Source organism: Pelmatolapia mariae, linkage group LG2 (assembly GCF_036321145.2).
Source record: "Pelmatolapia mariae isolate MD_Pm_ZW linkage group LG2, Pm_UMD_F_2, whole genome shotgun sequence".
Taxonomy (NCBI): domain Eukaryota; kingdom Metazoa; phylum Chordata; class Actinopteri; order Cichliformes; family Cichlidae; genus Pelmatolapia; species Pelmatolapia mariae.
In genome coordinates, this window is record NC_086228.1 from 20,139,026 (window position 1) to 20,154,859 (window position 15,834).

Here is a 15,834-nt window from a genome sequence, read left to right on the forward strand (position 1 = left end):
GTATGAATGAAAGAAAGAGTTGTTCTGATGGGTCTTTGTGTCTGTGAGGCTGGTATCACACTGTACTGCTGTCAGAACAATGCCTTTATGTTGCTCTCTTGCTTTGCCAGACAGATGCAGTGTGTACCAGGCTGGCATGATGACAGTTACTGTGTTTATTTTTTTCATTCTTCCGTGCTCCAATTCAAAGCTTGTCCGCTTTTCGGTGACTACATTGTGCTTCTGGGTGTGCTACAAGTGAAAATTGCAAAAAATATGCTTGTCATCTATGATTCAGACTAACAGGAGGGAAACAATGATATCACTGATGTTGAACTGCATATGCTCAGTTGTTGCACTGTACTTGCTGATATTCTGCATGTGTATGTCTAAAGGCTTTGGTCTGCGTGTGAGTAAGCAAAGCCCTGCCAGTGGCTTGGCATACATCAATGGTATAAATCTTCTCCCAAAGTGGCTGCTCTGACTGACCCTTTAACACAGCTGTAAATCAGACTGCTGGAGGCCTGACTTTGGGGCTGCTGATGGCTCCACCAGCCTAGCACCAACTCCGCTGCAGTGCAGGCAACTTGGCTCAGATCTGCCAGGAGGTCTTTATGACCCGACTGCCAGCTAACTTCCTCCTCCTAATTATTCCTTACGATCACTGAGTCCACTGGGCTCTGCTGTTCATCAGTCGCACAAACCCAGACAAGTCTTTGCATCGCAAAAGACCTCGTAGAATGGGTGGGCGGAGGGGCAAGGAGCTGGTTAATGCTATGCAACTGTATGTCCAGGGTGATCTAAATATATGGCTTCACAACAAGTACAGCTAGAGCATCACCATAATGTATTTTAAATCAAACAATCAATGTGACTGAAGTGCAGTGTTTAACAAAAGTATTGTATTATCTGTTTAGGAATTATAGCTACTTTTTTACATAGATCCCTGTTTTTAGAGGCTCAAAGGCAATTGGACAATTGAGTGACAATGAGTTTCATGGCCAGGTGAGGCCTGCTAGATTTTGGGCTAGAGTTGGACTTGTATTTGTTAGCTATTTGTTGGAATTTTCAAATACATTTTCAAAGTGATGTTAAGGAAAGTCTGGGGCGCCATCATTAGACAGAAAAACAAAGTAAACATATTATTGAGATTCCAAAATCTTTAGCAATGGCCAGATCAACATTCTGGTGCGTTCTTAAAAGTAAAAGAAGGAGTGCACTGGCCATTTCAGCAATAGAGATAGAAAGAGGATAGACGACAACTAAAATATATGGTCATATGGTTGTTATAGCATTAGCATGTATGGCTACCATTGAAATTGGGTAACTTGGGTAACTAGTGTGGTGATGTTACTGTTGGTAAAAGTAGCAGGGTCAGTTGTGATCTCTGGTCAGATTCTGCCAAATGCTCTCTGAGTTACCGGATTTTTACAATTAACCAATGTTTTTTTTTGTCTTCTCTCTCTTTCATATCCATGTTGGCTCCCTCTACCCATGGCCTTGTTTTCTACTTGATCTGGTCTTCAGCACTGCAAAATATAATGTCCTCACCTTCCTTCCTCGATTCCTTTACTCACAGTTCAGGAGGGCAGCCAATGCCTTTTTCCTCTTCATTGCACTCCTTCAGGTAAGATGTGTTTTTGTTGTTAAGCTAAAATGTTACATCACCTCTTATCAGTTTCCTTTCTTTCCATTGAACTTTTTTAATTCATTTTTTTCATGTTTTTTTTTTTTTTTAAGTGTACACCATGACCTAGACTCCATTTCTCTCGGTCACATCTGTAATTTCATATGCACTCACTCACACAAACATACATCCAGATGCAGTACTTTATATAGATCCTGATCATGAATAATACATGTAATACTGTGTGTGTCTGCTTTAAAAGGAAAACAGATTTATCTACAGGCTCATCACAATAGGCCTTGTTCACTAATGTGGCCATGGAAATGTTCTTACAGGGGTACACAAAGTAAGTTCTTAGACGTTATTATCAGATTCATGAAATCTGCTCAGCAGCATAGTAGTGAATCAGAATCGATAGGGCTCGTGCTAGCTGTCTGCATACTTCCATGCTTCCATTGTTTCCCACTATATTTAGAAATAATGAAGTTGAAAAAAGCATTGCACCTATTATTTTTACAAACGGAAAAAATAGGAAAAATAGAAGAGGGAAAAAAGCAATGGTTTGATATGTTGATTAGAAACATATGAATAAAAGATGAACAGAAAAACCAGGAGTTCCAGGTCTTTTAAGCTAAGAAGAGTAACTCACTGTAGTTACTGGAGAAACATCAATAACTGGGATATTGCCAAGAAATTTGAGTGTAAGTGATATCCAGCAAAAATGCAAGCCTGTTTTTAATGAATACAAAAGTGAGTATACACACATTGAGTAATGGCAACGTTTAATTTGGTAAACTGTTGCAACATTACCAACTGGTCATTTTGATAACATTGTTCTGTTGTTACAAAATACCCCAACCGCATACAGACTAATCTGCAGAACAATGTAAAATTTGTTTTACTGACGTAACTATTACATTAAAAAACAAACAAACAAGGAGACTGTTAGTATATTTGGTTATGAAATGTAGCTTTTTAGAATTTAAATGTGACCCTACACTGAAAAAAATGTTTTGTTCAATTTACTCAAATTTTTTATGACAAGTGGTTGCACGAAATAAATTTGTTTGAATCCAGAAATATTTTTTAAGTACACTGAATTTAATTTAAGCGAGTAAAACCAACATATATTTTTAAGCTACTTTAACTTAACTGTTGTGGATACGACTTAGTCAAATATTATTAGTAATTCCAACTAAGGTCGTGTTAAGTGTACCAGAATATGTTGTTTCCTTTAAACTTATGTCCCAAAGTTATATTCAAATCAATCAAATTGTTAATTTCTCTCTATTTCAATTAAGTAAATTTTACTTAAAAAAATATTGCTTACCCTGATTTGTAGTTTTTAATAACGTCAATAATGAAAACTACAAAATTCTTTCACATCTTTTATTAATGCAAAATTTGTTGCAAACAGAATAAGAATCCTCATCTCTAAGGGAAATCGCTGTAATTTGTATAATACAAATTACAAAACTTTTGCCTATGAACTAATGGCTTTAAAAAGCTCTATTCAAACAAAACAGAAACAACAGACAAGAGAAATGTTAACCAATGTTTCTCTTCCTCTAAAAAAGAAAAAACTGCTTACATAAAAGAATAAAACACTGCCAGCAGCATAAAGTATCACAATTAGAAACTGATGCATCCACAAACTAACCAAAGTTTCAGACTTGCTGTTCTGCGATCCACATTTAGAAATTGCATTTTAATAAGGTAATTAGACTTAAAACTAAACTTGTGTTTTCCTTACTGCTTTTTGACCACTGTCTTTCCATTCTAGTCCTTCCTTGAGGATTCTGAATGTTTTACATGTTTTCTGACCTAACATACTCGCTTCAAAACAATTAATAGTCTTTAAAGTGTTACCAGTGTGCTGCAGTGTGGTAATCATGCATATGTTTGTTTGTTTTTTGTTTGTTTGTTTGTTTTTGTTTTTTTAAATCGGGTGAGTTAACACTGATTATACACAGGGCAGCAGCTATCAAGGACCGGGATAAAGAAAAATTGCTTCGGTAAACTGAATAATTACAAAGTCGCTCTTCAAGCTACTCAAATGTACCAAACGTGAAACATTCATTATTGAAAGTTAAAATGTTCAATCAAAACATAACACAGAACGTGAGAACGAATGATGGTTATACAAGAGTTTCACTCCTATTCACAAGAGCACCAGTCATTGGTAATTTACATAACAGCATTCTCTTGACGTGTGGTTTTAGAAATCTTCCTATCCAGTAGCAATTTTGTTCTTCAGCCCAAGAACTTAGGGGGAGAGCTTTTCCCCATCCAATCCCATCAACACTTTCTGAATGAATTCATAATAGTCCTTCAATTCCTTGGGGTAGGCTAGGTTTAGTGCATAGATTACTCCAAGTATCAATGCACAAGCTTGGGCCGGAGATCCAGTGTTGTCCATGACTATCTCCCCTTCAACAAATATTCCAATGTCATCATAATGTCCATTTTGTCCATCCTCCTAGTTGATGACATAAATGCCCATGGTGTGCTTCTTCAGGTCTCTCTGGATGTTATCTCCTTCAATGTCCTAAACATTTAATAAAAAGGTAAAAGAAAAACAATTAACTCTACAATTAAATTCCAATCTAGTCGTTTGTGTGTCTATCTAAAAAGTGTGTGTATAGATGACTTGCTTACAATGACTTAAATGACTTACCAAGTACTCCCGAATAAGGCTTCCGTCCTCTTCACCAAGGTAGAGGCAAAGTGCCCTGAGAACTGCTTCCCTTTTCACTTTAACATCACTTTCAGCCTGTTTAAAGAGAGATGCTGATTAAACCAATTTGGAAAAAAGAACAATAAACATTCGCAATAAGTAAATTTTATCATATGTCAGTTCAAACATAGTAAATAAAATTTATATATGAAATTTCAAAATTTAGATTGCTTGGCTGGTCACCTAAAATGGCTTATTGGACTCACCAGTGACCTGCCACTTAAGACAAAAGAAATCCAAATAGAATTTGCAATATTCAGATTTACCTCTTGGATGATCTGTAAGTGGTGGGCAAGTTTCTGCCCAGAAACACCGCCCTTCTTCTGGAAAACTGTCATCAGCTGAGGTGTAATTCTGTCTAACTGTGCCGCGAAGGTCGTCTCCAGTTGAAGTGTTGTAATACACTGGAATTCAGCATTTACCTGTATCACACACACAGAAAAAAAGAAGACTGGTGCTTAATCATTGGTATGATTATTTTGTTATTTCTTCATTAAATGCTACAATGCAATTGCCATCACTTCATAAAGCATGATTAGCATATGGGTTAGTATACAGTGCATGAAGGATGTTACTACTGTTAATCAAAGAAGACATGAATGGCATCAGTCCATTTCACGGGTTTAAAGGGTTTTAAAAAGCAGATATTTGTCTGTTTCAGGTGGTTGGCAACACATTTTCCTGTGCTCTTTGTCCACTGGTGGGAGTGTCTCACCTGTGAGGTCAGCAGGGCAGAACTCTGCCGTCAGCAACAGAAAGCAGAGAAAATTTAGAGGTGCAACTAAAAACATGCTTGCCATGTACGCCCCAAACATCTCTGAAATTGCTCTGCAAACTTCAGGGTACTTGTACTTCAGAAGTCCTGTGGGTACCGTAAAGACTCATGTATGCACACAAACCTCAATTTTTTTGCTCTCTGATCCTCTTTCTCTTAGCTTTTTCCTTCAGGGATCACCACAGTGAATGATCCACCTCCATCTAACCCTATGCTCTGCATCCTCTTAACTCACACCAACTAAATTCCTGTTTTTCATTTCACTTTCGCAAGTTTTTTTTTCTTTTATCCTGGATAAAAGAAATTTAATCATATATATTAATTGATATTAATTAATATCAATATTAATAAACACAAGAACCCTTAAGATGAGATAGATAAACTTGTCACTGCAATACTGTCGTGATAAATATATAAGGAATTTGCATGTACTTACCAAAATAACACCGTTTCCTTGAATAAACAATAACACATAAGGGGAAGAAAATCTGCCAGAAAAGTAAGACAAATAAAAAAAAATTAAAATGAGGACTTTAGAAAGACAAACAATTACCGTTTCCAAGCCATTAGTGCATTACTTCATGATACTCCCTTGTAACAAAACAAATCTTACTTGTGCCTCTGTACAAACTACAGATGGCACGATACCGATATCATAAATTTGATTATCTGCCGATGCCGATATGAATCCGATTTTATAATAAATAAAACTGGGGTTTTTTTAATAAATATTTTTCTGCATTTTGTATAAGTTCATACTCAGTTTCTAAAAAAACAAAACATTAAAGCTATTCTGTTATACCTGTATGCAAAAAATACACTGCACCCAAAATATTTTATACTTCAGCAATACCGATCAACCTAAAAAACTTACACCATCCTCCTTATTCAGGTATTCTAAATAGTACACAGAAATATTAAACAACCTAACTAATAGGGCTGCCAACTCCCAGCAAAAATATTAAAAAACCACCCCCCACCCTCTGCCTCATAATGCTTAATTGACATAATCTACTTTAATGCACAGAAATCAATTATTTTTCTATAATAATTAGATTCAACATTTTTCTTCAGTACAGTTGCAGACAGCACAGATGGTACCTTCCCAAAGGAAAAAGTGCTATATGTACTACTATTACTAGGGTATATATTAGACTTAATATTTACTACATACAATAATGGATCTCTATACATTTAACCAGATCACCACTTTGGTTGTAAGATTTAGATAATTATTTATTAAAAGCTAGACATTTTAAATGAGAATGAGAATAAGAAAGAAAATTATTTATTTGTGCCCCCCTTTCCCTGTTAATGCCCAACCTGGCCCCCTGGCAAAACTTTGCTAGACCCGCCCCTGCACAGTTACCACATGTCAGCTACATAGAAAAGGATCCTGGTGTTATTTGTCTCTCAGAAACAGTTCATAACTTCCCTTGAACTAATTAATGTCACCTAAAAGGTAAACCTGTTTCTTCATTACCTGTTCAGCTCTAATGATTCAGTAAGAACGTCTCCTGGTTTCACCTTCATGTTTCCTTCTCACCACATATCCAAACTGATATCATGACCAGCAGCTATTACGGCTGTGGCTCCAGAAAACACAAGCGGATACTAGAAAGTAATATTAAAAAAATTCTAGCAACAGCTTATCAAGCTTAAACGTGCTGCTGTTGTTTATCTGCCATTTTCCTCTTTCTAGCGCAAACTGGGCGATTAACAAACGAGAGAGACGGGACTAGCCACAGAAAAGCCGATCAGCTGATAATTGATCAGTTTCATGATTGAAGTAGCAACAGGAGAAGGAGGGGGGAGAATGAGGGAAGAAGTTTTAGCTGTTCAGCGTGAAGACACCGAATAACTCCAGCTTTGTGTCTTTTTTCATTCTAGCTGAAGTACGAAACAAATCGCTTCCTTTCCCCCTCAATACAAAACTCCGACAGCCAGTCCAGCTGTGGCTCCATACATCTGTTGTTAAGCTCAACATGGAAATACTATGCAAACATACAGAGATGAACTTACACACTTGCTTTACTTCTCTGTGTTAGTTTTCTCTGAGATTAAATGCAGCGGTTTGGAAGCACGTAGCGAGGCTTCAAATGCTAAACCAGACCGCTGACAGGTCTCGCACTCAACAGCTCTATCACGTGCAGCAACTTCTTTTCTGAGTTAATTTCAGTCCTGACAAACATCACTCTCAGCGCCTTTTGATCTCACATTTTTGGCAACCACTGAGTTTACAACCATTATTTGTTTCTGCACAAAAGACGTTGTGCAACGCCAATCCTACTTATTTATTTCCTACTGCACCCCTGACTGTGCAGGTGCGTTCAGAAGCCCCCTTTCCCGCACGACTATTCCTTAATGCCAATGTTGTGGCGGGAGGGACGATTTCTCAATTTAAAACTGCAGGCTGCCTGTACAGTGAACTTTACAGCTAACTACAACAGAGAAATTGCCTCGTTCCATAATTTGTTAGTACAAAGTGTGCCACCAGAACTAAGCTAAAAACATATGACATTTTAACGTAGCAGTTTTCATCAATACAATTACTCTTTTAACCCTTGGGGGTTGTTCAAAATCACCACCCTTTCAGCTTGTTCGTGGCCAAAAGTGGCCACCTACAGATTAGGTCTGTAATTTTTATTATTTTGGGGATTTTTTGCCATTTTTTCTGCATAAAGCTTTTAAGTAACTTCAGTTCTTTCCATAAATATAAAATGATTATTACTTTTTTATTTTTTAACCCTTTAAACACCAGTTTGTTTGTCCACTGCACCAGCTGGACGACAACCTCAAATCTCGCAATTTTATATAATTGCATTGCTACTGAAATTTCTTGTATTATTAATAGTAGAGTCTGGGGCATATAATTGATTCACATCAACATTGATTACAATGCATTGTTATTTTAGTGCAGAGAGAGCAAAAACATAAAAACTCCCTCTGAGACTGTTCGTGGCCAAAAATGGCCACCCCTTGTTTACATTTACAAAATGCTATAAAATTCATATATATTAAGAAAAATGTCCAGTTTTTTTTACATGATTTTTTAGATTAGCATCAGGGCTATTCATGAAAATCAAAATTTCATTAAAATTCTGAAATTTAACCCTTTAAATACCAGTTAGAGCACATAATCATAACAACTCATAAATAGAGAAAATCATAAAATCCCAGTTTTTTTCTAAATAATACATGCCATCTGATTTATTTGCTAACCATGATGAAGGTTACATGCATAGCAATAATTAACAGCATCAATGACATTTATGCATCTTTGTTTTTTTGTGCAGTGACAGAAAAACAAAAAAACTCCCTCTGAGACTGTTCGTGGCCAAAAATGGCCACCCCCTGTTTACACTTACAAAATGCTATAAAATTCATATATATTAAGAAAAATGTCCAGTTTTTTTTACATGATTTTTTAGATTAGCATCAGGGCTGTTCATGAAAATCAAAATTTCATTAAAATTCTGAAATTTAACCCTTTAAAAACCAGTTAGAGCACATAATCATAACAACTCATAAATAGAGAAAATCATAAAATCCCAGTTTTTTTTCTAAATAATACATGCCATCTGATTTATTTGCTAACCATGATGAAGGTTAGATGCATAGCAATAATTAACAGCATCAATGACATTTATGCATCTTTGTTTTTTTGTGCAGTGACAGAAAAACAAAAAAACTCCCTCTGAGACTGTTCGTGGCCAAAAATGGCCACCCCCTGTTTACACTTACAAAATGCTATAAAATTCATGTATATTAAGAAAAATCTCCACTTTTTTTGACTAGATTTTTTAGATTAGTATCAGTGCTGTTCATCAAGACCAAAATTTCAATCAAATTCATAATTTTAACCCTTTAAATACCAGTTAAATCACATAATTGTAATGATTTACATAGGGATAAAATCATAAAATCCCCATTTGTTTTTCTAAATAATACATGCAAACTGATTTATTTTCTAACCATGATGGAGGTTAGATGCATAGCAATAATTAAAAGTATCAATGAGTTTTATGCATCTTTGTTTTTTTGTGCAGTGAGAGAAAAACAAAAAAGAATCCCTCTCAGCTTGTTCGTGGCCAAAAATGGCCACCCCCCGTTTACATTTACAAAATGCTATAAAATTCATATATATTAAAACATTTTTCTATTATCATTGGCTTGATTTTTTAAATTAGCACCGCTTATAGTCATAAAAACCAAAATATAATTCAAATTCTGATATTATACCCTTTGAATACCAGTCATATTATGTATTATTATAGTAAAAATAGTAATAAAGTTCACATCTTTTAGCATATAAATGGTGAAACCTAATATGTTTTTTATCATCAATGCAGGACAGTAACAGTAACTGTTACTTTATTTATTTATTTATTTATTTATTTATTTATTTATTCTTTCTTTTTTTTGGGGGGGGGGGGGGGGGGGGAATGAATGGCCAAAAGCAATGTCACACATGGTGTGTTAGTGGCCAGAAAGGCAATTTAATGACCAAATAATCCCTGCAATCACCAATAAAATGATCAAAATTTATATTCCAGTATCTGTGTGCTTCTGTGTGCATCCTCATTAGCAGCAAGATGTACTAACCACATTAGAGTGGTTTTTGTAGGCACACTTTCTACACCTGGTTCAAGGGGCTGCTGTTCCGTTCCTTTCACGCATCCTTTATTCCCCATCACCGACTGCTGGTTCCTTGTGTGTTGCTGTCAAAAGAAGCATATTCCTCCGTTGCTTTGGCATGTGGGATATTGCTGTGGTAGTTTTGGTGAAGCCAAAGACAGACAACAAAATCTTCCTCTGTTGCAACTGGAGGAGCTGAGGAGGAAGCTCTGGGTTGTTTCCCCTGTGCCGGTTTTCATCTGAGGAGTTCCTCTGCCAATGTGACCGAAGGAAAGACGTTGTCCTCGGAGCTCCTCCGTCAGTTGGAGTCTGAACCCCATGCCTTTTTTACTTCCTGAGAACTTCCAGTGTTTTCATCCAACATGCTATGTATTGCTTTATTCTGGTGTAGGTTTTATCTCCACTTCATCTATAATCATCCAATCCTCACACCTTGGCCTCCCGTGCAGGTTTGTAAGGGTGCACAGCAGCTAAAAGATCTCCTTTGTTATAAAAAAGTCAAAAGTAGATCTCAGGCTGCTAATGCAGGACTAGGGTGACCCCTAAGGGGAAATGGATTGTGGTGCAGTCTCTCTTCAGTAGTGGGACCCACATGGTTTTCCTTTCATGGCGGATCCACTGAGTCGCCAGCTCCTCGGTCTCAGAAAATGCTCCTATGTTCCTATGCCCCCCAACCCCAATCCTCCCCCAAAGAAGAGGATTCGGGCACTGGCTAGAACTCAACATCAGTGGTGATGCAGTCAGCCTCTTTGAAGATTGTCCCCTCATCTTCTGGAGAGGAGGTTTCTTCATCTTGGGCAGATGTATTTTCTTCAAGGGCAGAGGACTGCTTGCTGTCCTTGCTCTCTGACCAGATCATATAGGCAGTGCTTGAAGCAGTAATGATCTAATTGCCATATTGCCAGAATAAATGATCTGGAAGCTGTTAGGCTTACTTACAGCAGTAGCTCTGTCTGCACCTGCATAAACTCCAGGACACGTTTGCAAATAGTGTTTGTTGTTGTTTACGCTCCAGCTGCAGCTGCAGGTTTGAACTCTGCAAAATGTCCCGTGATTGGGGTTTTTTTGTTTTTTGTTTTTGTTTCTAGAGTTGATATTTTGGGTATGGTATCTTTTGATGAAAAATACAAGAGTAAAAGTGCTTTTAACATGTGCTTCAAAGCTAAGTTTGACTGGGAACCTCAAAGCTCAATATCCTGCATCCACAGAAATTCACTGCAGCCTATGTAATGTTTGAATTTATTCCAGTCTATCTTGCAAATAAATGTTTGTACTGGAATGTCATGCACAAACACAAACTATTAGATCCTTAAGATCAAACCTATGTCAAAATTGTTTCATTATTTTGGTCCATTGGAGTGTGGTAGGCCATCAAAGGCCGCTACTAGAAACTCAGAATATTACATGAAATTGCTTGCTTGGCCAAAAATGGGTAAATGATGTAATTTGGTGAAAAACATTAAAAACTACAATTTTCATGTGTTGAGTTTAGAATGAAAGCAATTTTACCTAAATCGCATGATATAGTACTGTCAGTAACAAGGAATCAAAAAAGGTGGTTATAATGGGTTTCAATTGGCCACAAATGGCCACGATAGAACCAAGAGGAACTATTTAGTGTATAGTGAATATTATTGACATTATTAAGGAGCTGATGTTGAAAATTAAAAAATCTCAAAAAAATACACACCTTTGGAAAGTTTCATTCCATTTGCATTAACAGAACAGAAATGGTTGAAAAAAGAAAAGTGAAGTGGCCACAAATGGCCAGGATAGAACCCCAAGGGTTAATAGAGCAGTAGCTAATAGAGCACATAGCTAGCTTAAGTCAAATCACGACAAAGTTCAGAGGTGTACAACTACTTAGACTTCTTTCTCCATGTGCACACGTCTTAAAGAGTCAACATGCTTTGACTGAGGTAAAAAAAAAAAAAATAAAACAAAAACGACCATAAAAGGTTTACTTACCGAAGCTAGACCACCTTTACACGAAGTTGTGTGATTAACTTGAGCCCGCTTGCAGCATACAAAGCGTCCACTTTTTCAGTCCGTGCGCAAAATGGTTGCCTGTCCTAACGCATGCGCAAAATGGCCCAGCAGGATGCTATGAATAACATACTTAAGCATTTTGAGCTACATTTAATTAACTAAAATTAATTGGATTATAACGCAGGGAATGTATTCTGGAGTTACTCGAATTATATATGTAGACAGGAATTACTCATTTGAATTGAAAAGATATACCAAAATAAAATATGCTATATCTAAAAGGAGCCAATATCACTTTTTTCAGTGTACTCTTTTTTTTTTTTTTAATGTTAGTATTACAAGATTTGGAATATTAAGCTACTGTAAGAGCAATTCACTGTACTAAGCATTAAAACTGATGTGTGATCTCTGTGTTGTGTGTAGAGTATTTCATTTCTTTTTTTCCCCAATTGTGTTTTGTTACTGTTCTGTGTTTATATACACCAGGAATTTGTGTGTGAAAGTTTCGTACGTTTTATTAGGTTTAAACACAAGATTTGTGTGTACATGCTTTGTGAATGGGGTGCAGCGATACTACAGGTTGGTGATGCTTTGGACTGTGCCTTGGATGACTCTGCACTGTGCCGCTATGAAGTGCAGGACCTGAGTTGTGCGTTGACTTACACACACAAGTAGTGAATAAGAGCCACACTGGAAAATGGGTCAGGGATGATATGAAAATCTTTAGCCATTAAATTTGTTTAAAGAAACGAGCTTCTCCTGGGAAGAGGGTTTCACTTTCTTTCTCATTATCAGCTGTGGTCATGTTTTGATTATTTCCCAACAGTAGCCACAGATCTCAGCATTGCTGGCACTGCTTTTGATTTAGCAGAACAAAGGATTTCTTGCCCAGAGAAATTTATAGTGGATTGCTGCATAAGACAACATTAATCCCTTTTGAGAACTTAAAGCCTCGACCGCCAATTATCACTACATGATTCAAAGAAGCTGAAATCCATATCTCAGGTGTTCAGAGCTTACCAGGAAAGATATAAAAAAGTGGACCAAAGGAAAGCTCAATAGCACTCATTTTCTGTCTTCACTGATATTCATCCTGACAGACTATCCCTTGTTAATGAGAGCTCTAAGGATGGGAAAGGAGTCATTCCAGTGACCTTGAAGTAGCTGCTTTGAACAGCAGCCAGTGCGAGTCTTCGTTACCTGCCCTGTCGATGCTGCGACCTTGAATAAAACATCTATGCAGATGAGAGAGACGAGAGATCTATTTCATTCAAGTTTCCTTCTAGCGGTGTAACAGGGACTGTCTCACGAGGCCCGGCTTGGCTCTAATTTTGCTGATGTTTGGCCGTTAATTTCGAAAGACTTGGGTAGCCAAAAGAAATAAACATTCAGGGGTAATGAGAGAATTATAAAGGTACTAAGAGAGTTGTTTGTGCTGGATGTAACCCAGAATTTGCATCTTTTTTCTTTTGAGTGTGTTAAATAATAAGTCAAGTCAATAAACCAGGCTAATAAAACATGAATTCTGATGCTAATGTTGATATCAATATCTGTTTTTTCTGTAACATGCGCATATCCAGTCTGAGAGAGTAACAAACTTGCAAATGATCACAATTTATTTAATTCAAATGTTGTGGTAGTTTAGGGTGACTCTTTTTCTCCTGTTGAGTCACCTAGCTGAGACGTGAACAAGATAAGCTTTTATTTTCAGTTACTAAATTTGGCTATCACTGATTACTAAATGAGCAAGTTGAGATAAAATGGTTGCTGTGCCTTTCCTGGTTGGCAGTAATTCTTTTTATGTCTTTCAGAGCTGTTCAAGAAAGTTCAGTTAAATAAAAAGACAAGTTTCTTCTTTTTCAACATTTACACTATTTTTACAACGACTGCTAACTAATCGTGTTAAATAGTCATCATGTCATTACTGACCAAAATTTTTGTGACTTTTTTAATAGTCGAGCACAGAAGTGAAGCTTCAACTGAATTTCTTCTTTTTGTGTCTCTTTTAGCAAATCCCAGATGTGTCTCCCACTGGTCGCTGGACCACTCTGGTGCCGCTACTATTTATCCTGGTGGTGGCTGCTGTCAAGGAGATCATTGAGGATCTGGTAAGACTGGCTTTGAATACTACACTGGCCTGGGCCCAGTCCGGCCCACTGCATGGCTTTGGGAAATGTGGAAATTGCAAAGATAAAGGGTGTAAAGTTTAGACTTTTAAGTCTAAAACCATGGGCTATCATATATATACACTCACTTTTTTTTTGCAGTAGGTCCACAATTTAAAAAGTTTGGTTTCCAGTTAATGAGCTGGCAGTGGATTTTTGGTAATTTGACCTATTTATTTCTTAAAGTGAAAGCCCGAAGAGCCATGCTTATGTGTTTCATTGATTTTGTGCAGCAGCGTTTCTTAATAAAGTCTAAAAACTGAGGTGTATTATTGAAATGGCTTAAATCGCTACAACTCCAAACGCATGGCTTTAGAATGGTATTCCACAAACCAGTGACTCGGGTCACAGTCACAGTGGTTAACGTCCATTATTTGTATGCAGTCGTTGCTTGAGAGCCATCACCCACCCGACCTAGAAAAGCATCATTAATGCAGGAATTAATAAATGCACATCAGCAAGACCCTGATTAAAAAAAAAATCATGCTGTCAGCAACTATCAAAAGGCAATCAACATACTTCTGAAGGCCAAATTTGCATTTGGTTTAAAGCAGCATGTGCAAATCAGGTATCATATGAAGTTCCCCATACAATCCAGACAGTACAGACAAAACTATAGGTGTGTATGTAGTGGGGCTTTTTAAAAACATGTTGTATTATGCAGTTTGTGCATACAATCTTAAAGCTTTTCTACATTCATGCCTTAATATATTGCACCACAAAAATGTGCTAACACAACCTATCAAAGTTCAGTTGCCTCAGTAAATGAAATTCATCGAGCAAAATCCAAATTAAAATAGTCCTGTCCCCTTTGCAGGAGTTTGTTATCGTCTTTCGCTGTGCTTTATGTCATCTGTTTTCTTTGAAGCATGAATCAGGCAGTGATGGTTATGTGACCACAGCAGGAAACACCCCAACATGTGTACACACACACGATTGGACATCTCCGTGCATACACACACACTCACTTCAGAGGTCACAGCTGTGCCTTCTGCACCCTGAGTACTCATTCAGTCAATTAACCTAGATACTGAATGCTCATGTACAAAGGCAGCTAGTAGCAACAAAACAAAACAACGGTCTGCCTAAAGCAAGCCTGAGCTGTCGAACAGATGCTTGATATGTATTTAGGATGGAAGATTGATTTGAATAGTTGGTTTTGTGTGGTTTAATCTTTTTCGAGTTGAAGTCGGAATCTTCAGCGTACGCGTACTGTGGTGTAGTAACGTGATGCGCTCAATTCCGAACAAAGTGAGAGAATGTTGCATTTTACTGTATTGCAGTGACCCTGCAATGCGATCCTCTGTGCAGGTCCCAGCGGAGAGTTTTCTCTATACTATTAGCTGCTATCTCGTGCTGAGGGAAACCAGCGCAGCACTTTCTCCCCTGGCCTGTTGTGAAAAACATGGGAACAGAGTGGTGATGACTCCGTCTTTATCGCTGAAGGTCACCTGCGCACGCGTCTGCTCCCTGTGCTGCGCTGTCCCTCACAAGTTGACCTGACAGGGCAACATCGACCCCTGACTTCATGAATCATGCACTATGGACACACACTGCACAGCACGTACTTTACCTTGTTGCTGGCAGCCTCCTCTGCAGCAGCAGACTGAGGCTGTACTTCGGCTAGCTGAAAAATGGTAGAGAAACAGAAATATAATACCTTGAACTCGAGTTATGATGTATTTCACAATAGTGTGTGGTGCAGTTTTACACAGTAGTGTAGTTTCCTATTGCTCTCATAGTCACTTAAAACAAGCAGCTGAAAGAGCAAAGACAATCTTGTTTCTGTCCTTGTGGTTAAACGTCCTTCGCTGCTACTTAATGTCTCATTAGGTCCATGTTGAAGCATTCAGCTTTAGCAGGTTAATCAAGGTAACACTGCAGTAGCTGCTTTTATCTTTCACTGCTTTCTGTATTTCCCCTC

The 15,834-nt window shown here is 37.5% G+C and overlaps 1 protein-coding gene across 8 annotated transcripts in view; it reads left to right on the top strand.

The window, feature by feature from the left end:
- The window catches only part of atp8a1 (ATPase phospholipid transporting 8A1), a 121,508-nt gene that overhangs the window by 30,321 nt on the left and 75,353 nt on the right, over positions 1-15,834 (top strand). For all 8 annotated transcript variants that reach the window (XR_010095597.1, XR_010095591.1, XR_010095649.1 and 5 more), the window contains exons 3-4: positions 1,507-1,606; positions 13,755-13,853. Coding sequence is in view for 4 of the 8 variants with exons in the window: in XM_063494447.1 (XP_063350517.1) it covers positions 1,507-1,606; positions 13,755-13,853 (199 nt within the window). In the remaining 4 variants the exon portion in view is untranslated. The remainder of the gene's footprint in view (positions 1-1,506; positions 1,607-13,754; positions 13,854-15,834) is intronic.